This window comes from Drosophila takahashii, chromosome 2R, assembly GCF_030179915.1.
Source record: "Drosophila takahashii strain IR98-3 E-12201 chromosome 2R, DtakHiC1v2, whole genome shotgun sequence".
In the NCBI taxonomy this organism is placed as follows: Eukaryota; Metazoa; Arthropoda; class Insecta; order Diptera; family Drosophilidae; genus Drosophila; species Drosophila takahashii.
Window position 1 is genome coordinate 29,039,888 of NC_091679.1, and position 25,677 is coordinate 29,065,564.

Genomic DNA, 25,677 nt, shown 5'->3' on the forward strand with positions numbered 1-25,677 from the left:
AAAATTGAAAAAATTTTAATCTCTGTCGCGAAGCGGAAACACGCGGCTCAGTGGTGCCGTTTTGATTTCAGAAAAGACTATCAACAATAAATCTGGCTATTTTTGTTAAAGATTTATTTATTAAAAATTATTAAATTAATTCAGAATTAAACCCTACTTTAAATTTAATTTGCCAACGAGAAAACGGGCCTTAATCTTTTAGCAACGTTTAAGATAAAATTGCTGCCTACTTTTAGGCTCACTCATTCATAGGGATGTTCGATCAAACATGTTGGATCCCTTGTTATTTTTATTCCGTGCAATTTCTCATTAAACTACAAATTATTTTAAATTTATAAAAACCCAAAATTAAGCTTATTTCTAAATATTTTCCTTAGTTTTTTATGATTTTTTTTGTGTTTCTGCAGATTATGGTGGCAACACTGGCGTTGACAGTCGCTTGTCGACGCTTTTCTCGTGACTGCCCACCATTGATGTATAGCTTAAGCGCAAGTTTTTCGGCCAAGGGTGGCCGGGGGTTAAGGGCCAAGGACTAAGCACCAAGGACACGCCAGCGGGCGGCTAACAAGCCAACAGCATGAAACAAATTGAAATGAGGCGTACGGAACTGTCAGCTCTGGTCCTTCCCCCAAAAAGTGAATTTAATAGCCCAGCATATTTAAATCGTAAAAATGCGATAGCCAACGCCAGCGCGAAGCCAAACAAACTTTTTACAAATTAGCTCGAATTTATTTAAATTCTGCTGCCTGCGCTCAAGCAGGACAAAAAATGTGTGCCGGGAAAATAGCACATTTTACGGTTGTACACAGTACATACATATTTAAAAAACATAGGATAAAATTTAAGGGAATTGAATGCATTAAATACTTTGGGTAAACTGTCAAAGTTTTTCTATAAATAAAATTACTCAGAGTATTACAAAATATCATTATTAATTTGTTAATGTTAACTTAAATTTGGGAAAGGTAAAGTGTTTTATGTAATTCATAAATCATAAAATGTAAATTTAAAGCTTGAACGACGTTCAGTTAAAATCTAAGCGCCATTCAATATCCTTATGTGGCTTTGCGATTATCTCTTTTTGCAGGGTTTCATTACAATTACGGTTGTTGGCTGAGCTGCTGACTGAAAAAATTCGCATAAACCGAAGCCAAATATCATTCGCATCTGCTGAAAGCTGCTCGCAAAATGGAAAATGTTTGCCAAACGCCGCCATGTCGCGTTTTATGCGCTTGCTTTTGTGGCACTTTGCCCTCGCCGAAAGCCGAAAGGCAGATGAGGCAGCATTTTTAATGGTGCAACACCCAGTGCCACCCACACGCACCACTCAGCCACCCACTGAATGCAGCACTTTTTCGCACACTCGCGATAATTGCAGCCACAGCAGCAGAAGCGACACGAAAACTGTTGCAATGCAATTAGGAGCTGGCCGGAATTTATTTTTTGCTGATGTCTCGCACTTCCGCTCCTCGAAATGCCATCGGAAGGACCCGCGCATTATCCTTATTAGTTTCGTGCTCCATTGCGCCAACTTTTCGGGCATCATTGACACTGTTTTGGCCATGGCCATTACGCTTATGATTATGGGGAATCGTTGCGACCGGCTGACGACTAACGGCTGACGGCCAACCGACATTTGCTGACCATTTCGGCAGAAATCTCATTTCAAATTCTATCTAATAATTAACATGGCCATAAAAAGCCAACCACAGCCAACCTGCACCGCCCCCGCCCATCTGTTCATTCATTATGTAAACTGTCTCGCTGGCATTTAAACTTTGAACAAAAAAAGTACTCAACATGACGGCAGGACGACAACAACAAGCCGCTTTTATTTTTATTCCCAGGCCAAGGAAAACAAAAACAACCTGTCGCCAAGCGAGGGGAAACTCATTTAAGCCAAACAAACATTTGTAGTCTTAATTTTCGTGGCTCATCATAAACTTGGTTACATTTCCAGCCCCCAAAACGCCCCCAATTCCCAGGCCCGCCCCGTAATGGTCCTCACTTTGTTGATGATTTTCATTAAATTCTTACGCCTTTTCTCCACATTGTTGTTGCTGCTCCTGCTGATGGTGATGCTGTGCTCGAAGGATATACACGCACACACACTTTGCGGCGGGAGTTTCATTTGCCTGCCTTAAAAATCCGGCTCAGCGCTCGCTTGTTCCTGCACGGAGAAAAATAATAAAATTTTTCTATTTTTTCAAATTTGAATTTGTGTTTCTTAAAAATACTTTAAGGATCATAAAAATATTTATAAATTAAAATACATTTCGTATAAGAGACATAAAAGTCAAAGAATGTATTAAAATTGTCTGAATGGTTTAAATGTATGTTTGCAACATTCGTTAATATAATGAATTTATTTTTATGATTTGTAGATAATGCACTTCAATACATCGATTTTAAGAAATTACAAAATATATATTAAATAATATTTTTAATTTTGGTAACTAATCCCTAAATTGATTCTCTCAGTGCTTTTCCCCGTTACTGTCTGCCTGCAGTTAACTTTGTGTTTTTATCGTTATTTGTGTTGAACACGCATACTTAACACCATCGCACGCACACACCCGCACTCTCACACACACATTCGCAGAGAGATATAGAAGCCTTCTCCAGGAGAGCAGCACCGGGCGCAATATGGCTGAATTCTCATCAAAATTTTATGCTGAAATTAACAAATCTGTTTACAAATTTATTAAAACGCAGCTCGGCTCGCTCATTTTCAGGGTGGCTGGGGGGTGGGTGATGGCAGTATGCTCACAATGCGCCCATTTTGTCGTCATCGTCACCATCATCCGTGTCAACCCTCCTGCGGCGAGATACCCCTTTCACCAGATCATCGAAATCGAATAGCTAATGTCGAAAGTGGCGCAGCAATGCCGCCGTTGTTTGATCTGTTGACAGTTTGATGTGTCCGCCAATTTTTCCATAATGGAACCTATTGACCGACGACAAACAAAGGGCCCGAATCGCCCACACATAACGACAATTATTCAATATGCAAACATGCAAACGGTAGCGATTAACATATTATAACTCATACAGAAGGAGCAAACAATAGCCGGCCAAACACCCACACACAAAAGGTGTTAGAATACAAATGGACTGTGTGTGGGTGGGGATGTGCGTTAGTCAGCAGCGTTTTGCATAATTCCCGAAATTTCCATAAACACAAACGGCGAGAAATTCATAGTTCAAACAGTTACCGTGTCGCCGAACCGATTTGCATACGGACTCAGACTCAAATTCAAACTCAGTGTGCCAAGATGTAGGACGGGATTTTGGATTTGGTTTTGCTTTCGGTTTTGGATTTGGTTTTGAATTTGAATTTAGATTTGCATTTCCGCATGAATTAGCTGGCCAATAAGTAGCGTGAGGTTTCCCTGACTCATTCTGAGATTAGGTGGGTTCTGTGGGAATGTAAACAAAGAAGAACTCGCGGCGGGCTTAGTAATAGGAAAACCCGAAAGACCGTGGCGATGTTTACTTACTCGTACCATTGCCATAATGAAACACAAGGCTTGAATCATCGGTATATGGTGCCAAATTTGCGGATTATTAGGCGCTAATTTAAGAACTTTGGGCCAATTAAGAGGGGAAATTATGCTGGGGACTAATTAACAACTGACTTGCCTACTCGATAAAACCAGACTGAGATTTAGTACGTTTAATTTGAATTCTTCAGTTCTATTGACCTAAATACTTTCATTTATTATTTTTTTATTTATTAAACAAAAAACCTCCTAACGAGGTTGTGATTTTAACTTTTGCAACGAATTTTTATTATGCGATCTACTAAATAAATATCCTAACTTCCGGTGCGATTCGTCACTACATATACTGCCGTGGGTAATTGGGCTTTCGGGTGTACTATATTTCTACAATTTAATTTTATTATATTAGTTACTAGTGTGTCCACTTCTGTGCGCCATCAGTGTAAAGAAGGAATATGCTCCCTTCCAACAAGCCACAAACGTACTCAAATGGATGGGCACCAGGTTTCCGGCGAGGAGGACCTGCCTCCGCTTGGTGCGCTCCTCGATGATCAGCATAAATCCGCGATAGGTGGCACTCTGATCCACCCAATTGCTGCAGAAAACGGCGTAGTGGAGCTCCGCAAAGCTCTCCTCCACCCTGGTGCCATAGTAACACAATGGATATATTTGCAAGGTGAGGCCAACCAGTAAGCTCATGTAGAAGATACGCTCCGATAAGGTCTGGACATAAAATATCAGGGCAAACGAGGTCACTGCAATATCAATGCCAATCACCAAGAACTGCACTATTACGGGATACGATGTTAGGCTGTGGACCAAGTCGAGTAATCTGAGATGAAAAGTATAAAAATTATATTACAGTAGTAAATAAATAGATGGTACAAGTTCAGATAGAGGTATTACCTGTAGAGCGTGTTTTGGTCCTCGATGCAGTCGACAAGGTCCTGTTCATTTTCTTTCAGAGTATTAGAACCATATCCAATGCTGGATATCCTTAGGGTCAGCAATTGACATTGCTCGCAGACCAAGAACAAGGCTAAGGCAGCAAAGGAGTCCCCGGCAAAGTTTTGCAAAATTTGAATAAAGATTCCGAAAGTCTGGAAGACCAAAGCGCCAATATAGGCTGTCATGGAGTTCTTCCAGTCAAAGGGAATCCACATGGGCATCGACAAGCTGCGTTCACTTTCAAAAGCAAAAGACACCGAAGCGTTGATGAAGATGATGACAAAAGTGGCCAGGAAAATCTTCGACATCCTTTGCAGATGATTGCACATTTTCCTATGTCGAAGCACCTGATCGTCACCCGAAACCCGGGCATCCAGCTTGGCGATAGTCCTCTGAATGTCAACCACTTTAGTCAGTTGGGACACGTACATGGTTAACTTTACAAGATTGGCCACCGATGTGATCGTCAGAAATAGGTTGAAGTTATTTTCCATCGGATCATCGAAGCTGAACATAGCTTTCATGAACATAGGAATCTGCAGATATGCACAAATGTTTAATGCCATCGCCCAGCTCCAGAATTTTCCCTCGGCGAGTTCTATTGCTCCACCGATCCGCCAGGCGAGCAATTGGTCCCGAAAGTAGTCCTGCCTGAGTGACTTGCTAAGTTTCATCCTGTCCCGTTCTTGTCCTTCACTGATTGACTTCTGGCAATCGGTTGGCTATTTTATAGCACAATTTAGCCACCTGTTTTTAGCTGGCCAATTAAATCATTATCTAGGGTAGAAGTTCGAATGCAATTTTAGCCTCTATAGACACATATGTATACTGGGAAAATGAACACCCTGGCAAAGATATTCTCTACTGCCCATATAAAAAAATCTATTTTCCTTAAGCTCGGGTATCTCTACAGTTTTAAGAGAAAGAATATTAAAACCTAAAAAATAGTGTACAAATTAAAATAGGTCTATCTCGGGAATGGCTTTATACGTTTTTAGATGATGGCTAGATCGACTCGCCTAGTGATCCTGATTTAGAATATATATACTTTAAAAGGTCGGAAACGCTTTTCTTCCTGTTACATACTTTCTCACGAATACAATATACCCTTTTACTCTACGAGCAAAGCGTTTAATGAAGGAAGGATGTTCTTTTTCCCAGGATATTTGGCTATACTTGTAAAAATTACATTCAAAATTCTACCCTAAGATAATGATTTAATTGGCAAGTTTAAAATACGTGGCAGTTGAATATTGCTAGAAAATAGGCAACCGATTGCCAGAACTCAATTAATGAAAGAAAAAACTGGACTTCTTCCTAACCAATTACTGGGCTGGCGGGATTAAACATATGTTCGTATGTGTTTTAACAAAATAATTTTTTTTTCTTTTATTGTATATCCTCAATTTAATGTTTTCCAAATGATTTTGTCTCCACTCAAATAGTAGCTTTTAGGATTCTTTTTGGGGGAGAAGAATCAAAAAATTACATTTTGAGGACTTTTACCAGTTTGCCTAAAAGTAATCTGATTCAAATTTATAGAATCTTTGTGTAATTAGTGATTAAAGCAGGTATTTAATGTGGGATTTCCTGTTTGTTGACCCTTTTTAAGGGTCTGCGACATTGATCAACATTTTCAGAGGGCCCTATAAAAAATGGAATCTTTCAATCTTGCCATTGTCCATTCAAGTAATCCGTTTTTGCATTCGAGATCCTTCAGTAAAATCCCTACTACATCCGTGCAATTTGAATGGGAAGTCTTTAAGCCAAGCGGCTTAAGCATTTAATCAGTTAATTGTTGGCAACGGCGATACGCATGGGTGTGATTTTTCAATTAACAGCGCCATTTACACAGTATTACCATTCCAGGGGGCCCACGCATCACCCACCCCCCTTTCCCCATTCCCCCACAGTTACGCCTGCCCACGCACACAGACGAACGTTGGAATGCCGGAGAAACAAGAGCAAGAACAAAAATTGCCGTTATCACGCCACAATAACCTCAAAATTTATTCACTTTATTGATAATGCAATAAATCGCAGCCGAGTGGCCAGTGCAAGTGTGTGGGTGCATGAGCGAGCGCACTGGTGTGGGTGTGCATCTGGATCTGCATCTGAATGTGTAAGTGTATGTCCGTGTGCGTTGGGGCCTCTCTGTGAACTGGCAATTTTTTCGTAGCATATTTTCGGGCTGGCGCATATTTTTCATGTTTGCATATTTCATTTCAATTTTATTTCTTGCTGCACCCTCGCACACACGTACGCGTGTGTATTTACGGGCAGTGTAAAATATGCCATGAAAATCAACAAAAATTCGCACACAGAGCACACGTGAGTGGTTCCTGCCCCTCCTTTATTCGCCGCCTCCCTCTCCACCCACACATCTCGCTCTCTTTCTCGTACTCCGCTCTGCATCGCAATTGTATCTCGAATTTACAGTTTTTGTCTTTAGAAATGTTGTGGGAGCAGGACATTTCGTTGGGCGGCGCTCGATAAAGGACCGCCCGCCACAAAGGACAGCTTCAATATTTTCGTTTCATTTCATGAGCCTGCATGTTGGCGACAATGTGTTGATAAGACAACAGCAGCTCGATGGGAAAGAGAGGGGTGGGGTGAGAGGGAAAGGGACGGCATGCACGGTGAAAATACCATCAAAATGGGTCATCAATTCGAGATATTTTGATAAATTAAGCCCTTCTGGAGACTCAAAGTATTTTTAAATACACTTTGTATACCATTAAAAAAATAAATGAATGATGTCTAAAAGTATTCTATCAAATCTATACACATTTGCATCGTTGCATTCTTTTAGGCACCTTAAGAAGAGATTTCAAATCATTTTCATTTTCAAATCGGTTTTTAAGATGATAAAGAAGTTTGTTATTATAATTGTTATTAAAAAAACCTTTTATTCAACCGGAAACGTATAATTTCAGACGAAAATATTTACCTTTGAGTTCAACAAAGATTCCGGTTTGATGTAATATGTTTACTTTGTTTCCTTTTACATTTGAAAAAAAAAGTTTATATTTCTCTCAGTGCACCTTACATGGTCCGTTACAATTTCCATTTGCACTTTCGCGAGCCAAAAACTGCAGCTCTATGTAAAGCACTTTGGCATGCATTTTCACACCCCTGTTGACCATGACAAATTGGCTTGCATTCGTGTGTCCGAGTTTTCCCTTTTTGCTTATTAGCCATCAATGCGAGGTGGCTTTAAGGGCTTTAAGCCCGAATCGCAGCGGCATCTTATCTTGGTCAACTGGTCGCCCCAGCTGCACGCTATTCGCACTTCCGGTTACACTCCATTTAGGGCACCATATTGCCGGGTGTTGGTGCTGGCACTTTTGCGCATATTTTGCAAAATCATTACTTAAACACCCAGACATGCTGAGCGAGCGAGAAGGAGGCAGGGAGATAGAGGGAGACAGGGAGAGCGAAACTGGCCAGTCCAGTGGAACGCTGCCCTTTTCCTTCTGCTCGCTCAGTGTGTTTTCCTTGTTTTTCCTGCTTTTTCCTCGCTCTGTCCTTCGCCTCGTTTGCTTTTGGGGGTTTTAAAATGCATTTTCGTTATTTTCACTGCAGCTGCGACGCGTTGCCAGTTGCTGGCTGTCGTCGATCTTTTGCCACTCACAGCATTTAGCCTTAGCCACCTCAGGAGGTCCTGGCCAGCCTCCTTCTACCACCCACCAGCAGTTTAGTTTGGCGTTAATTTATGAGCAACATTTAGCAGTTTGTACCTGGGAAAGCCGCTGCAAGCCATTCCAAGGGAACTTTGCTTTATGGCTTGTTGTTTGCCACCTGAAAAAAGGAACTACTGATAGGTGGGTAGAAATTAAAACGAACCCAACGACCCTTAGATGCCCTAGAATGAGGGAACTTCTTTTGAAGGTGGATTGTAAATGTTAAAGAGGCAAATTATCCTATTTCAGCAAGTCAAATCTCAAGGAAAGTATATCTGTAGATTGCGGTTTTTTATGTGCATCGTTATAAATGGTATAATTGTATAGGGCTTTAATTCTGAATTAATTCTAAAGTTGGGTAAATAATTAGTTCAATAGTTTCTACGTTTTGGTACTAATTTTTCAAGTAATTTTTTTTGGCAACCATTAAAGGGCTACCCACAGCAGGTGCTAACACGCTAATCCAGCCATAAAGAGACTCCCCCAAACCAATCACCAATATTAACCGTTGGGATTGGGCATGTGCCTGATTGGCTCATTTTACAATTTACACCAGAAGCGATTGGAGTGGGTGAGTGGAGAGTGATGCTCGGGGAGCGGGTGCTGCTAAATGAGCCATGATCGCTGGAAGAATGTGCTGGCCGTCAATTAGCGGGCTTCCAAATCTAGCACCTTGTCGAAGTGAAAGGCAGCCGGGGAAAGGGGCTTCTGCTTCTGTGAGCTCCCGACGCGGTTCGATTCCCAGCTCTCAAAGCTGCCAATGGCGCATTTTATACATTTCTATTTGTTTGCCGCTCTTCTCTTGTGGCATTATAAGTAGCGGCCTCGGGGTATTGGCACCCCATCGGGCCCCGGAGCTCTTGACTTTAATCACACTAATTACGCAACTAAAAGGATAATCGTGTCGCTGACCGCACAAGCTCCTTAATGCGTTTCTCCAACTTTTTGCGAGTGCGTTTGATTGTGGGTGCCCCGACCCCTAAATTGTCATAATCCCCTCGATTTGACAAGCTCATTAACTGAATACCAAACGCAGGTTTAAAGACATTCGAGTTTATTAAATTCTAGGCAAGAAACTATCCCAGCTTATTGGGAAAGCACATGAGTTGTTAGAGGAGCGAGTTCCTTAGACGGTAGGTCATACTGAAGCCCGTCTCCAGTTCCCGATTTAAAGTGAGCTCATCGCTGGAGAAGTGCATCAAATAGGGCGGCGAGGCTGCAAGATGGGAAGCCACATATCACATATCAAGCGGTTTTTTCCCCCCAAAACTCCAACCACTCACCGTAAACCAGCAGGTTGTCGTTGGTGCCGCAGTAGTAGGTGGGCTGGTAGGCCATGTTCTTGGCCAGAATGCCCTGCGGTATCATCAAATAGTCCTCCTGCCTGCCGGCCGTGTGGACAGTGGCATGGCAGAACTCGTCGTAACCCTCGCCAGTGTCCGCCTGCACCGACATCGAGAACTTGCTGAAGGAGTATCTGTTGAGAAGAAGGCATTTAATTAGGGCGATTTAAATTTAAATAAATCACTAACAAAAGAGATGCCTATTTAAAACTGAATAAAATATGAAACGATCATCCTAGGAAAAAAAGGGGCTAACATGTCATTATATTCAGTAGATAGTAAGGAAACTTAAAACTTTTGCAACTTAATTTAAAATAATGAACACATGCCGTAGGGCATGAAATTGAAGTAAAGACAAAAAACCTGTTTAAAATGGAATAACGAAAGGGCTTAACATATCATTATATTCAGTAGATGACAAGAAAACTTAAAACCCTGAGCAAATATTTTCTAAATACATTCCAGTAAACTATAATTTTCATAAACTTTTTAGAGGCTTCCTTAGGAAACTAGATCCATTTAAATTGCTTTTTTAATGAACTTTACTCACTCAATCATGCTGGCGCTGGTCGCTGACTTGATGCATATGTTGTAGCTCAAATCGGGCATATAGTTGCTGGTCACCGAAGTCTGGAAGTTGAAGCTGCGAATGGTGCCCGATGAGTCCGTGTAGTACTGTTGGCAGCCCGGCGGAGCCAGCAGCTCGTAATCGGCGTGATGTGTGGCAAAGATGTCGCGCAGATCCTGCAGCGAGTTGGTGGAGGTACCCAAGCCGGCAGAAGTGCTTGAACGCCGCCGGCTACTCGGCGGTGGTCCCTCCAGCTGGGTGACAATCAACCTCCAGGCAGGTGCAGTTCCTCTGGAGGTCACCACAAAGGTGAGGGTCAGTTGATCAACACCTGCGCCAGCATTGAAGGGCAGATACAGGTGCTGGCCATCGTTCACGCCACACAACTTGAAGCCGCCCGCCTCGAAGTAGTCCTGGCACTCCAGAACTCCATCCGTGTCGGTGGGCTGTTGCATCACAAACTGCTCGAAGTCAATTCTCAATTGCTGCACATTGCTGCTAAATGCCTCGATAGTGTAGGTACTCAAATCGCTGGCTATTGTGACAGGATTCTTGATTATAGTCCGCTTTTGGCGAGTAGAAGCCCCCACTTGAAGGTTTGCTAAAAAATAAGAGATCCTTTTAGTTAAACTCTTGACTGGCTTGATTTAATTTTAAAATATTTAAATCAAGGTAGATAATATTACCTACATAAGAAGGTGATCATGTTTTCAAAATTTTATTTTAATGTTTTTTTTTATTCTTTAAAATTAATATATTCCGAAAAGAACGAAAATCAAAGCGATAAATATTTAAACTAATTATACAATCTATTGATTTAATAAATTAAAACATATCTCATTGAAAAAAAATAGATTTCAAAAAATATATATTTTGAAAAGGAATTATAAAAATTTAGAAATAACTTCATCCACTACATTCTTTAAATCACCGAAAACAAGGTTGAATATTTCTTGACCCACTTTCTGGGGCTCTCATTTTCCGTATCACTTTCTTCGACTCACTTTCACAACAAACACCGTAGGTGCCGCAGTAGCCGTTGACGGTGCCCGATTGCCGCATGCACTTGAAGCGCGTGAGACAGGTGCCGGTGGTGCCGCTGTTGGTGACGCAGCTGTCCGCCAAGACACTCCTCCGCCTTCCCTGGCGCCACAGGCCAGGCTCCTGGACAGCCAGGCCACTCGTTGTGTCATTCAGCATCTGCGCCTGCGCAAAGGCCAAAAATCCCAGAAGCAGCAGCGTATATCCAATCATAATCCTCGGTTTCACTCAGGTTGTCTTCACCCACGCACTTTCACATCAACTGTTTGGATCTCTTGGGGGTCGCACCGCTTTTATAGCACTTCTTGGACCGAAGAATCCGAAAGATACAGCGGCGCTGGCAGCGATGCGGTGATGAGATTTTCGTGTTAGAAGCAATGGCGTGTCAATATTTGGTAAGAAGCTCGGTTCGTCACTTACCGGGATGAATATTCAAAGCGAGCTAGTTGCGCCTATTAACTTGTTTGCCCATCGCCGATCGATCAAGTCATTGAACCTCGACGAAGTGTCCACAACTCTGATCTTAGATCTGTCAAAACTGGGTTATGTTTGCCAACTGTGTGAGCTTTGGGACGGGGCTTCGAAGTGTCGTGAAGAATGCTGGCTGGCAATCTCATTATCATCGCCACAAATGAAGGTGACGATCGATGGTAACGATGATGATGTCAAAAAGTAAAAAGAGCCATCAAATATCGGAGGGTGTGTGAAAGTGACAAGACCCCAATTAGAGTCGAATTGCACAACACGAATTGGGCAAGAGCTTCGATAAATGCAGTTCCAGCTAAGAGTTCTATTCATAGTAGAGCAGAGTATACGGAAAATGCCAATCAACTGATTGCTGTCAAGAAACTCGCACATTTAACTGATAACAGCGCTGTCAAATGGGTGAACATCAGAACTTATCACTAATCTATGGGTTTTATTGGGATTAAATTAGAATTTGTTGTTTTGGATTCTCGCAGGAGAGTTTGATTACGATAACAAAAAAAGTGTAAGATTTGTTTTATAAAAAATTATAAATCAAATTGTCCCAAATTTACAAAAATTATTTCGAATAATTTCTTAATTTATCTAAAGATTTATCTGTCCAAGGTATCTTTTAAAATCCCAAACTATTCTTTTGCAAATGCGGATTGTTAAATGCGATTTCCAAACAATAGTTTTTTAGACATATTACATAGAATTATCCCTAGACATCACAAAAACACGAAGAATTTAGCAAACCCTTATGTGCACTGATATAGCTCTTAAAATACCTTTCCCCTGGCTAACTAAAAATAAAGAGGCTCCAAATGTTTGCGATTTCTGTCGTCAGAATGCAGGTGCCCCCTTGGGCCATCGCCATCGGAGCGATAAAACCAATCGATCATGGCTGTTGACACTGGAACCTGGACAATTGGTAGCGATAGGAGTGACAGGTGAGATTGCCGGCGGGCCATAAAAAGCCGCCGACTGACCGCTGTGGAGACTCAGAACGATGAAGAACTGCATAGCAAGCGCCCTGCTCCTCCTGGTGGCGGTTTCGGCCATTCAGGCCGCCTCGGTGGCCAAGCCCACCTGCGGAGGCTCCACCTCCTCGAAGAACATTAATCTGGTGAATCCCACAAATCCTCCGCGGGAGTGCGAGTATCACATCAAGGCGTACAGCAAGTACGTTTGCCAGCTGCGCATTAACTGGGGAATGACCATGGCCCAACCCACGCTGGAATCCGATGGATCGGGACTGACCTATGCCGAGTGCACCAGGGACTATTTCGAGGTCAATGGACTGAAACTGTGCGGCACGGAGGTTTGGCAGCACATCTATGTGCCCTTCAATGCCACCGATGGTGAAGCTGTTGTGGATCTGCGCATTGTCCTGGCCGACCGTGCCGGAGCCTCTGGACTGCCTGAGGCCGCCTGGGACATGACTGTGACCCAGCTGGAGTGCCCGGCCGGAGCCTCCGTTCGATCCCTGACCCTGGAGGAGGAGGAGTCCGTCATCGAGGGACGTGCCAGCACCATCAAGGATGGCTTCTTTGTGGCCCCGCCCGGCTGCCTGCAGTACTTCCCCGAGTCCAAGGGCACGGTCAAGTCCTTCAACTACAACAACGGCCAGGGCATCTATCCGGGTCACTTGAACTACGCCATCTGCTTCCGTCGAGAAACAGATACTAAGGGCCTTGTGTAAGTAGAATAACTCGCTGTTTTTCTGTTTAATAATATTTTTAAAATTATTTCTCACTATTAATTGAACAGCATTCGTGCCTATGACTTCAATGTTGGTGATGTGGTCTCCGCCTCCACCATGATGACCGATGAGAACTGCTATAGCAGCGATAGTACCAACGATCTGGATGCCGATTTCCTGATGGTGCCACAGGCAACCTTTGAGGAAAGCCACAAGCACGCCACCTACTTCTGTGGCTCCATTAAGAAGGATGTGGTCATATCGAGTAAGTTTCATAGAGCTTTCATTGGTGGTAAAGCTCAGTTAACACTAGCCAACAAATCTTTAATAACGTTTAAAAAAATCGTTGAAGGTAGAGATTTTAAAATGGAAAAAATCAGACCCAATGTTATTTAAAGGGGAAAACCACTAAGAAACTAGAATAGTTAAAGACTTTATTACTTAATGCACTCGTAACTATTTTTCACACTTTTGTAAACATTTATTAACATAAAATAGGTTTAGACTGTTTTATGTGTACTCCTAAATATTTATACCTTTAAATTATAATGTTATAAATAATGTTATAAATTTCTTCTTTTTAGGCAACAACCCTGGACCTTTGATGGTTCTCTTCAACAGCGACGCCATCTACAGGCAGAATGAGGCTGGTTTTGCTTTCACCTACGTCGTGTCCTAAGCGGTTAAAAATTCTTTGATAATGTAAACTAAACAAAGAATTTGACATTAAAGAGAGCTCTAAAAGCAAGATTTGCACATGTTTGTCTAACCATTAGCGATGGATGAGCCACAAAGAGATCCGCCCGGGGAACGTATTTGGCGCATACAATCATTTGGGACTTTGGGGCTTTCGTTTTCTATTCCCAAAGCTTGCCCTATCAATTACAGATAATTGCGGACATATCAGAACAGCCGGGGTGTCAACATTTGTCTGTGACAATTACCAGACAAGCGATATATTATCTCAAGAACCCGGCCTATCTACATAGGTGTTCAAACAGCGTGTGAGACAATCTATCAAGTGGTTCACATATTATCAGATTCCAATCTTGGCTGAACTTTATCTAAACGCCTGCAAGCTAACCGAGGTGAAGTCGGTTAAAGAAGTTGGTTAAAAGAGTTCTATTATGTTGAAATTCACTTCATATAAAGCTTGAGATCCTTTATCCTGTAAACTTACAGAAAGCTTTTTTACGCTTTTCGGGTAATAATATTTAAGGACCAGCAAGGACAAAACCCAAGCAATCTTTCTTTACATAAGGGTGCTTTCCAAAAAAAAACTTTTTCCATTTCAGACTATCAACAAGTGTTTGCAACCAATTTACTTTGAAGCCGTTCCCCCTTTTCAAAATCATTTACTGCTGATAATCTGGTTTAAAATTAGAAATTGCCTGCTGTTAAATTGATTAATAGCGACTATTAGAATTGGCGTTTTATGAGCGGCGCCAACTCATAGTAATCATAGGCGGCAGAGTCGAATGGGCCGCATTTAAATTCGGTTCATTTGGAGCAATTATTCTTCTTATCAGGCAGCACAACAAGTTGCGGGCAACAAATTCAGCCCAGTGCCCAATTTGCAGCGGAAAGCTTTGTAAAAGCTCGGAAAACCTCGCACTATGGGTCAAAAATCTTTGTACAGATGAAATTAAAAAAAAAAACTAAATGGAAAATATTAAAGTTAGTCATAAGACAAATAAATGGTACTCGTTTAGAATTGAACGTAGTCTGTTTACAAGGTAATAATTCTAGTCGTTAAATTAAAATAAAAGTAGATAAAACTAGAACTCGTTCTTTAAATATTAACTCTATATAGTAAGTAAACTAAGCAAACGAGCAATATCTAGGAAAATATTATTTTGATATCAAAAATATAATACTTTTATTTTAAAAGGGTTTTTGCTAATTTATTCTAGTTATCCTACTTTTCATCTTTCTTCCATGAGCATTGACTCCGACCTAAATACTAAAAACTAAAGTGCAATTTGAGGACCAGCCCTCCAAATTCTTTTTTTATTCGAGAGACTACGCCTTTTGCCCACAGTGCAGTGATAAGAGTTCGAACATGTTACAGCAGCAGCAGCCGGCGTGGCTGCGAGCCGTGTGGCAAGCGAATTTCAGTTGCCGGCGACCATCCGATGCGGCAACATCGCAAGTTTTTCCTCTACGGAACGAAATAACGCGGAGCCTCGAAACATTTTCAAAGCCATTTTCGAAGCGTGTGCGCGAATCGCTCATTAAACCCCCCAAATGGGTGTACAATAAAAAGTTTTAGCTCCGGCCATTGAAAAGTGTGTGCTCTACTTATTCTCTTATTATTTCCTCGAAGCCATTGTCATCGGTTGTGTGCCCGAGTGCGTCGCTTAAATGCCAATTTAAGTGGCAGGCGTTTAATCAAGTCAAGTCCCACTCTCCGACGCCGCCGGTGTCACAAAAGAAGAACCGGAGTCCTTGGCATAGCTTTCCTTTCCTCATTCTGCCCCGTCCCCGCGCACATTCACGAAATTCCCAGTGAAAACATAGCCATAAATTAACAACTAATTCAATTAACTGCCGACAACGTCAACGAGCGCCGCTTGGCTGCAGCGGGATCCTGGGCTAGAAGAGAAAAGCCAGGAAAAGTCGGGAGCCGAGCACTGCATCGCCGCAGGATATGCGGCGGGCTGCCTAGGAGGAATTTCTTGTGCCAGCCTCCTCCACATTCACGGTAAGCCCACTCACAATGGGACAAATATTTCAAAACGCACACATGCGGCTGCTGGGGACCGGAAATTATGAGGCCTGTGTGTTCCGACTTACACTTTCAAGGGATTTTATCTTTTTAGGTTTTCCCATTTATCATACCACTATATTGACATGGCTATGCAAATTTCTCTAAATTTTGGCTTACCCTTCTCTAAAAAAAAGGGGATTTTAGTGCATATTCCCTATAAATTAATATATTAGTTTTTTAACCATTATTAAATATTAAATCTTTTAAAATGTTTCTTCTGCAAAGTAATGCAGTCTTCATTAAAATGTGATTTACATTTTTATACAACAACAGATTATTTAATTTTTATTTAATAACTTTCTCTTTCTGTCAATACAAAATTATAAAATATTTATTTTTAAACCTACATGAAAATTTTTAAACTTTTGTACACTTTTCCCTTAAAGTTGCTGTGTAGTTTCCTGATATAAAATGAAAAGAATACGTGAAAGTGAAAACCCGAGTATGCGTCTCTGACTCTTTTGTATGACTGAACTTAAGAATGAAAGGAATATTTAAGATATGCTCCCAATGGCCAGCACATTATGCAAATACTTGATTGGGGCAAAAACCGCTCAAAGGATTTAGTTTTGGGCCCATCTATTCAGCATGTGAATTGACTTTTGTTCGGCTATCAAATCCGGGCAGCAGCTGCATAAATCAATGGAGCAGCATTTCTCCTTGTTCGTTTGATTTTTGATTTTGGATTTCCAGCTTCATGCTGACGCACGTTGTAAGGCCATAAATCTTGCGATCTGGCCGAAATGTCTTTAATTGTTGAGCGCACAGTACAGACGGCAATCGGCAATCTGCAATCGCCAATCTGCAAATCGACGATGATTTCACAGCACGACGCGACACTATCATTATTGTGCGATGATCATGATATATCTGCCGTCATTTGTCACTGTAACAAGTTGAGCCTGGCGGCCGAAAGCAAACAATTTGCCACCGGCTGAATTCGCTATATGCTGTTAGCCATTTGCCATTAGCCGTTTACGTGGCGCCCGGAATGCAGCGTAGATGTCATAGATATTGTTCCAAGATACATAGGCCTTATATATGTACGATGTAACGGTGGCGTGGGTTTGCATTAGCTTTTACTTTAAACAATAAATTCTGGCGAAGCGCTATCTCTTAGCTGGATAAAAGGCGGGGAATATTTCGGACCAGAAAATTTATTTAGAGGAATATATTATTTCTTGCTGCTTTTTGCTTTGTTTATGTCCACGTGAGCGAAATGCAGCGGCTAATGAGTAAATATTGTCAGAGATAATATACGAGTTTATAGTAGTCCGTTGCATTCGTGAGCTTCCAGTGAATGGATGACTCTCCAGAGATACATATAAATCACAGCTCTCGAGCTGGTAATTCAGGAAGTATCTTTTTCTACTAGAGCAAATACTGAAATCGCTAGGGGTGCAACTTTAAACAGATAAGGCAAAAGGTAATGACTTCAAGCGACTCTAAAGTGTGTTATTTAAATGCCGTAAACAATTTATTTGTTACTGCAGTGAGCATAGGCAAGCGAAAAAAGCACAGGCAATTAAAAATCCATTAAATGCAGAAGCAGAACCAAAACAAATTCATTTAATGCATCAAACTACCTTTTTATTTCAATTACCTTTTTATGTTTACTGAATTTTGATCAGCGGGGTCTGGAAAGCATCATAATTTATAAAAATAAATACGCTAATTGGAATACTATGCTAAATATAACTCGTGTTAGCCCGCATTAAGCCTTAACATTCTTTTGCCTAATAAAAAAAGCAATTTAGACCAACTTATTTATTTAGCCATTTGAGAATGCTTTTCAAAATCATTACCACCTCGCCCAGATGAGTAGCAGGTTATTTTTCTACTCAACGATTTTATTCTGGCTGTTTATTAAAAGCGATTTATGAATGATTTGTGCGATGTACACGTCCATGTAAACACCATCAAAATCATAAAAGTTCTCCCGCAGCTCTCAGCTCCCCCAAATATTGGCCAATTCCGATTCCCCTATTTGTTATCAATTTCCCATCATTTGTGGCTTTGCCCCATTGATTGATACATCCCATTTTGCCGGTTGCCACATTAATTTGCTGTCCGAAAATTACAAATGTCGGATATGGATTTTGTGCACTGATGAGTGTTTATTGTATTAAGCATTTTTCAAATTAATTGCAAATTTTGGCTATTTTGGGTTCAGCGAGCACCGGAATCGCAATTTTCCAGCGCACAAGCTTTTCGCACCGCGAAAAAGTAAAAAAGAAGACAGACAGGTCTAAACAATAACAAACGGCTGGCGCTGATTGAACTGCTCAGTGCACAATTTCAATCAATTTTTCAATTAATTTTCATTACCCCGCGTGCGGCCAGTTTCGAAGTGGGCTCGATGATCAAACGATGATGAGATCGCGCGGCCAACGTCATTGTTAAGGCCAAACTGTCCGCAGGCAAATGCAGGAAAATTAAAATAAATGGTTATGGGACGCGGACTCCATAAAGCATTACAATGCAGGAACATCGGCAACGTGACTCACAGCGCCAATGTCGGCCAAAACAAACAAACAAACTACACAACTTATGCGACGACTCTCTTGCATGGCCCAGTGTGTGCGGGTTCAATTAACGTTGGCCAAAACAACTTGTTCTCGCTCTCAGGAAAGGCCTGGATGGAGCTAGAGCTGGAGTGGCCTTAAAAGGCAGCTTCCAGGCCGAGATGCCCTGGCAATCGCGGCGGCCCAACTGGCAGAAAAAGTTGTTAATTGGAATTTAACAATCTCTAAAAGCGTCTAATGGAAGAGATGCGTGCTTGGCGTCTTGGCCGACTGCCGAATACGCCGACCTGGCCCACTGTGCGGCTACCAGTTTACCCACTCTGCGCTTTATCTGCCGGCAAATGTAGAAATTAAGTTTCGCCTGGCCAGATGGATCCCGGCCCATGGACTGTCAGTATCGTTTACGTGCCGCAGTCAGGCAAAAACAATCAACATCAACTTATTTGTCTGCTGGCTAAACATCTCAAAGCGGCCAGCAGCGGAGCAGCATCTGCTGATGCCACATAGCCAGATAGCCAGATAGTCGGGCCCCGTTGTCATGACCATTCCTGGGTCCCCGTCTACAGGAAGAATCGTGATTTTCCCCCACACACTGCCGCAAAAGTAGGCATTTAAATTGTAGACTTTACGTTCTTAATTATTTATTTATTAAATCTTCATTAAATTTATCAGTTAATTCTCATATTTTATGGTGCATTTACCGTTATTGCCTCACCTTAAATATATAGTCGCAATAAGAGTTGGTATTTTATAACGTGTTCATAATCAAGAACAATAAACCGATATTTTATTCCTTATTATTAATGTTTAAAACAGAAAAGCTTTAAAATAGAATACAGAGAATTTTTGTTCGACACTTGGAAGTCTAATTTTCATTATAACAACACAGTTAGTTGTTTATTATACTTTGGAGAGTGTATTGGTTTAAATTTCAGACCCTATCTATTTACGATCAGCATCGGCAGCCCTGTCGATCTAGACATGTCCGTCCGTCCATCCAACCATCAGTCAGTTTCTACGCAAGTTTAAACATTTCAGATGATTTTTTTTTTAATTTTATTAAAATTACACAGATTTTTTCAGGGCCTTTTTCTCGTCCGCTTGTTAAATTTAAAGTAAACCTAAAACTCTAATTTCCCATACAATATCAAGGTTTTATCCCTACTTTAAATTTAACAAATGCACGAGAAAACGGTCCATAAAATAAAAAAATTTAAAAGTAGGTATACATGTAGAGCTCATGATATTGTTGTCAATTTAAATTTTTTATTTAACCAAGATTGTATTGTAATAGGCTATTTTTAAAAGCTATATGATAGCTAATATGGTTTCAACTGTCAGAAGCTGACTGCCTTAATATTTTTTAATTCATTTACAAATGATATCGCAGTGTTATCTATACATATGAAAAGCTCATTGGTTCCGAAATATAAATCATATTTTTCGCCAGTGCATATTTATCCCTACTTTAAATTTAACAAATGCACGAGAAAACGGTCCATAAAATAAAAAAATTTAAAAGTACATACATGTAGAGCTCATGATATTGTTGTCAATTTAAATTTTTTATTTAACCAAGATTGTATTGTAATAGGCTATTTTTAAAAGCTATATGATAGCTAATATGGTTTCAACTGTCAGAAGCTGACTGCCTTAATATTTTTTAATTCATTTACAAATGATATCGCAGTGTTATCTATACATATGAAAAGCTCATTGGTTCCGAAATATAAATCATATTTTTCGCCAGTGCATAGAGATAAGGCTCGGCTTGCATTCTTGCGCCGGCATTCAGTCGTGGGCCCCGTAACAAAGATCGTTAGCTGAAGGAATTATTGGAGCAGCTTTGCCAGCGACTTTAGCCAGCCGCCGTTCGAGTGGGGAAAATAGTTTCTCTGCCTGGCTGGCTGCTGATGACAGGCCGGCGTTTTGGCCCACCTGCTGGTTTTTTGGCTGCTCCCTGGGCCACTCGGCTCCCTCGACTCCCTTGACTCCCTTGATTCCCTCTGCCGGTGACAGTTCACGTCACCACAGAGCCACCAGCTGGCAGAAACTGCTTTGTGCCGCTGTCGGCGCTAATGAAGCATCACACACATCCGCATCCAGTCGCATCCATTCGCATCCACTCCAAGGTGGCTTACACGTGTGCCGCCCTGTCTTTGTTAAACAGCCACGTCAAGGGGCATCGTGTGTTGAGCTTAATTTGCACCGCTGACATTAATCAATGGCAGCGTGGGCTTGGCACCCAGCAGCCCCCATAAATTAGCGGCCACGAACATGGCCAGGGACACCTGTTGGCTGCTTGGTGGCCTGCTGCTCGATGGCCACTTCCGATTCGTGCCGCTTTTGAATATGATTTGCAGCATCGCCGAGCGGCGAACATCGATATGCTCTTTAGATAACGCAGCGGAGCTCCATCGCTGGCTGCAGAGCAACTCAGCCATAAATCAGGCGCAAATTGCCAAGCTCATGCTCGGGCCCTTGTCAGACACTTGTTGCCATTAACGGCAGCGATGAGCTGGCCCAGAGACTTCTTGGCCCACTGAAAATACTGGTTAACGCGCCCCGCTATTGACACATCACAACACATCGCACACACCATCGTACGCCCGCCGTTTATCGCGCCGGAAGTCGCCTGTCAACTTGACACTTGGCATCCTGGCCAAAAGTGTTGACAGCTGCAAATCAAATTGTCATTAAATTTTCATTTCAAAATAGAAGCCTCTGGGCACGTCTCCAGAAAGCAGCCACTCTGCCACAGACCCCGGCGAAATGGTGTGGCATCGGTAAATGCAATTAAAACAATTTTCGAGGCGTGTCGCGCTGACACATTGACAAACTGTGCCGATTTACGTGGAAAATTGTGGGCGGAAACCAAACTTCTCGCCAACTGAAAAGTTGCAAATTGTTTGAAGCACGGTTAAGTTACAAGCTGAAAAATGGTTGCAACAGCAACTGATAGCTACATTCTGACACATAGTTAAGGATTGTCTTTCACTTCTGCCTTAAAGTAGGATTATTAAAATTATGTTAAAATACCAAAGTATATTTTTCAGGCAAATTATTTTTTATTCAATGATGAATATCTTTTGTAGGCCTTAAAATGAAACTAAACAAACACTTTTAAAATTAATAGTTTGTTTAAACTATAAATATGTTTTAAAAAGTGGTAAAACGTATAGTTAAATAACAAAATAATTCAAATTATTTCTAGCTATAAGCTATAAGAGGTTCTTATAATTTAGGAAAATTTCTTAACTGCTGTATTTTAGCTAAAATGTAAGGGCTATACCAGATCTACTAAATTAATCTACGAAAGCCAGTGAAAAACATGGCTGACATTATTTAGTCAAAACGGTGATAAGATATTCAGAGTAACCAATAATATGGTTTCATTTTGAATTGATTTATTCAAAAATAATTCGAGATAAGTGAAAGAACATATATTCACGGCAAATCACAAAATCAAAGTGCAAAATCCCTTTTAGACACATTTTATTGAAACTCTTGTCAACGCACAGAGGCAAATGCAGGCCCTAATTCAATTCTAATGATAAGTTGGCTCCCTGCTTTGTCTGGGTAAACCAGGTTAGCGGTTGTGGCCAACCTGCCGGCAATGTTGCGTATGCGTGATATTTATGCGACGCCGCACATGTGGCAAGGTTCCAAATGCAAGACGGGCATCTCACGGCATAAATAAACACATTTCACTTGGCGCTGCGTTGGCTGCTGCTTTCATACGCAACATGCAACATGAAAATTGCATTAGAACGAGGCAACACCCACACACCATGCCATTCGCCCTCACAATTCTGGCCCGGATCCGCCAGCAATGAGCAATTAAAAAAGTGCGCATAACTTAATTAAAGATGCAGAAGGGCGAAGCGTTGAGAGGAAGAGGTACTGAATTGTGGCCAAGAGTCCACTGCCAAATTGTCGCCTTTGTTGGTCTCGAGTTTTTCGTGTTACAAGTCCCATTTGCTGTTCATTAGCCTGCTGTTTATTGGGTTCTTTAATGGCCAAACCGCCAGCAGCCGGCCCTCTAATTACTTGTTTTCTGGTAACGAAAGTCGAAACTTTCAGCAACAAATGTTGCAACATTAATTAGGGACACATTTACAGGAAATTCCCTTTCAATTAGAGCCCGCTTTCATGCGGCTGGATCTGCTCGAGTGTCCGGCGAGTGGATTCCGGCAGTCAAGTGCCACTGAGCTGGCGAAATGTAGTGAGCTGCGGATTAAGTCGGTCAAAGGTCAGCTGCTCTTAATGTGCCCGACCGAAGGCTTTAAAGCTGTTCCCACCGCCCGACCTCTGCTAAATCCCGGCTAATGAGTTCCAGAGTGGTATAAATAATGCAAAATGTTTCATAAATACACCCGAGAGGACTTAACACTTCTTATTTTTTCTAGCCACAGAGAACGAAATATCATTGTGTTATATGATACGAGCACTAAAATAAATTTAGAAAAATAATTACGATAAGAATAGGTGCGTTGAAAATATAATAAACAAAAAACTTAATATTTTTATTGATCTTCATTATTTGTTAAAAGACAATTTTAAATAGCTACCAAAAACGAAACAAATCATTATTACCAAATTGTGTTAAAGTCTCATCTTAAATGATTTTTTTCTTGTGCAGCTTTATATTACCTCCACCTCCTGCGCAGGATTGTTTTAGCAAATGTCCATCTTCGCACGGCTGTCTCGAGTGAGTGGCAGATGGACTGGCAGCAAGTGTCACTTTCCCGGTCCATCAGGCTCGAGGATGTGGCCATCGATGTCCTCGGCTAACAGTGAAACCAATCAGTTGGGGGCTGAAACTTAAACCAGAAACTAATTGAAGTTTTGCGGATTCCATTGCGTGCTCCGGCATAATTCCGCCTTTGTTCCTTCGGCCAGCTGATCCAATCAGCGGAACCCCGGGCTTCAGCCCGTCATTAAATCCTTTGCGTTTCGACTTTGGTCAGTTGATTAAGTATGCATAAACAGCAATTATGCCGCCCCCTTCGCGGGCATGTCCGCGTAATTTATGCTAAGTTATGGCGTATTATATCTATAGCTAGCGGACCCACTCCATTCGCTTGTTTTACCAAAGGCTAGCTGGAAAGCTCGAGGGATCCACAAGACGGAGCACAAAGAGTTGGCAAACAAAATCCATACATTAAGCATATCCTTTTACGACAGCTGCCTCCCACGGCCATAGTAACCCATTGAAATTAAAACGCTCTATTGAAGGAGCGTCCTTTTTGGCGAAACCCCCACCCTCCTTCACCCACCTATTTCCAACCTTTTGTTGCCTTTTTCTGTGTGCGCTTTGCGGCCACGAAATTGCAGGTAATTAAGATGCCGCCCCTTGGCATAGAATACACAAAAAAGCGGCGAGCGGAGAACGGTGAGTGTGGCCAAGGAAAACATAATTCACTGTCTGAAAATTCATTTCGACATTTCGCTTCCCTTTGACACCAAGGCTGCCGAGGGGGCTGAGTTTTCGTGCTCCTTTTACTTAAGGATTTTCCCCGGCGTTCCTTTTCCCAGACGGAGCCCAAGCACCTTCTGGGCCATCCTCTTCTGGGTTAAATTGGGTGTGAAGTGTGTTAAGAGCGCCAAGGTCTAGGCATTTACCCAAATTGAAGTATAATTGACTGCAAGCCATTTGTTTAAAGCAGCGCTTTTATGACGCCATTAAACATTTTTCTTTAAACAACATGGCTCATAAATAACTATTAATGCCAACAATTTCCTGTCATTATCCCATGATTAGCCAAAGCTAAAATTATTATTATTTTAGGGACTCGCAGTCGTAATTAATTTCGTAATTTATTCAACTCTTTAAACAATAAAACATCGCATTAATTCAAAAGAGCAATAAATATTGAATAATTGGGTATATTTATAGATCCACACTAAATTTTAAAGGTACGATTTATATTCCATCACATTGACCATGCAAACAATCATAAACAGGAGAATTTAATTAAGTAAATGCTATGGTGAATACCGCAGCGCAGGAAGTTTCTTGCTGCTATAACCAATCTAAAATATTCTGCATGAGGGCGAATGTTGCATTCGTTTAACCCACTTGGCATTCATTGTTGCATGCAGCATGAAATATGGAAAATTATGCTGAGCTTGTTGGAGGAGAATACAGCACCCGGATTGCTATGCTTATCGGGGTGGAGAGATCGTAAAGGCAACACTTGGCAAAACATTTCAAAACATTAAAAAAAAAATTGTATAATTATAATTTATTAGTTTTGGATGCAAGTTTACGATAACAATATATTTCAGTGTGCTGGAGAAATCTCTAGAGAAATGAAATCGTTATATTGATCCACACCAAAAAAAAACTACGATGTCAAAATGATATGCGCATGGTAAATTTTTGGTATTGAAAACGCATATCGTTCTTACCGAAATCTATCGCTATGAGGTTCTCAGACTTCGAAACAGAGAGGAAAGAGCAATGTGGCGACTTAAGTTACGTGAGTGTGAGGGAGAAAGACTCATTCGAACTGGCCTGTTAATTACATATCGAGCATATCGAATTGAGGTGCCCGCATATCAAGTCAATAATGATAACCCATAACATTAAGTCTTATTTGAGTGTAGTTAAAGCAGTACTGTTAAGGCAGTACTTTCTAGGTTAAAAGTTAAAATTTTTTATTATAATGTAAACCATAGCATTTTCTTCCGTGTTTCATCTGCATGCCACTCATTCACCCATATGCCAAGCGGAGAGAATCTGGTTAAACATGTGCCATAATGCCCATAATTTGCTAAATGCATAAACAGAGGGAGAGGAGCAGGAGCAAGAAGCAGGAGCAGACGTCTTCCTCGAATTCACATGAGCTGGGATTTTTGGCCGGCGACAAAGTCGCCCTGGGAGATAAATCTGGCCAAGTTTATTGAATTATCCGACTCCGGTCCCTGGCCATCCAGTTGCTCCGTTGGGCAACTGCGATAAATTGGCAACATCGCTTTAATTGGCTCCGAGGCGTGCAATCAAAACAGTTTTCGATAACGCGCTGCGAAAGGTTCAAAGCACAAAGTTCCTTTGACATGGCTTGCGGCTGCAACTTGGCTTCGCTTTTGCCTTTGCCTCTGCCTTTGGTTTCTGGTCTTG

The 25,677-nt window shown here is 41.5% G+C and overlaps 4 protein-coding genes across 4 annotated transcripts in view; 2 read left to right on the forward strand and 2 right to left on the reverse strand.

Annotated features, from left to right (window-relative positions):
* Positions 1 to 3,908: 3,908 nt before the first annotated feature.
* Positions 3,909 to 5,125, reverse strand: LOC108059978 (odorant receptor 23a-like). Its single transcript, XM_017145473.2, has 2 exons — positions 4,410 to 5,125; positions 3,909 to 4,335 (listed from the first exon to the last, which is right to left on the reverse strand). Exons 1-2 carry the CDS (start codon positions 5,123 to 5,125, stop codon positions 3,909 to 3,911), a joined length of 1,143 nt encoding a protein of 380 aa, XP_017000962.2.
* A 4,046-nt stretch (positions 5,126 to 9,171) lies between these two features.
* Positions 9,172 to 11,354, reverse strand: LOC108060004 (uncharacterized). Its single transcript, XM_017145504.3, has 4 exons — positions 11,050 to 11,354; positions 10,028 to 10,646; positions 9,418 to 9,611; positions 9,172 to 9,350 (listed from the first exon to the last, which is right to left on the reverse strand). Exons 1-4 carry the CDS (start codon positions 11,297 to 11,299, stop codon positions 9,244 to 9,246), a joined length of 1,170 nt encoding a protein of 389 aa, XP_017000993.2. The 5' UTR covers positions 11,300 to 11,354; the 3' UTR covers positions 9,172 to 9,243.
* A 1,193-nt stretch (positions 11,355 to 12,547) lies between these two features.
* On the forward strand, positions 12,548 to 14,006 carry LOC108059992 (uncharacterized). Its single transcript, XM_017145489.3, has 3 exons — positions 12,548 to 13,252; positions 13,325 to 13,521; positions 13,841 to 14,006. The coding sequence occupies exons 1-3, from the start codon at positions 12,564 to 12,566 to the stop codon at positions 13,933 to 13,935; spliced, it is 981 nt and encodes a 326-aa protein (XP_017000978.2). The 5' UTR covers positions 12,548 to 12,563; the 3' UTR covers positions 13,936 to 14,006.
* Positions 14,007 to 15,746: 1,740 nt separating this feature from the next.
* Positions 15,747 to 25,677, forward strand: part of Dh31-R (Diuretic hormone 31 Receptor) — a 35,185-nt gene continuing 25,254 nt past the window's right edge. Inside the window, exon 1 of the mRNA XM_044395810.2 lies at positions 15,747 to 15,960. The gene's annotated coding sequence lies outside the window, so the exon portion shown is untranslated. The remainder of the gene's footprint in view (positions 15,961 to 25,677) is intronic.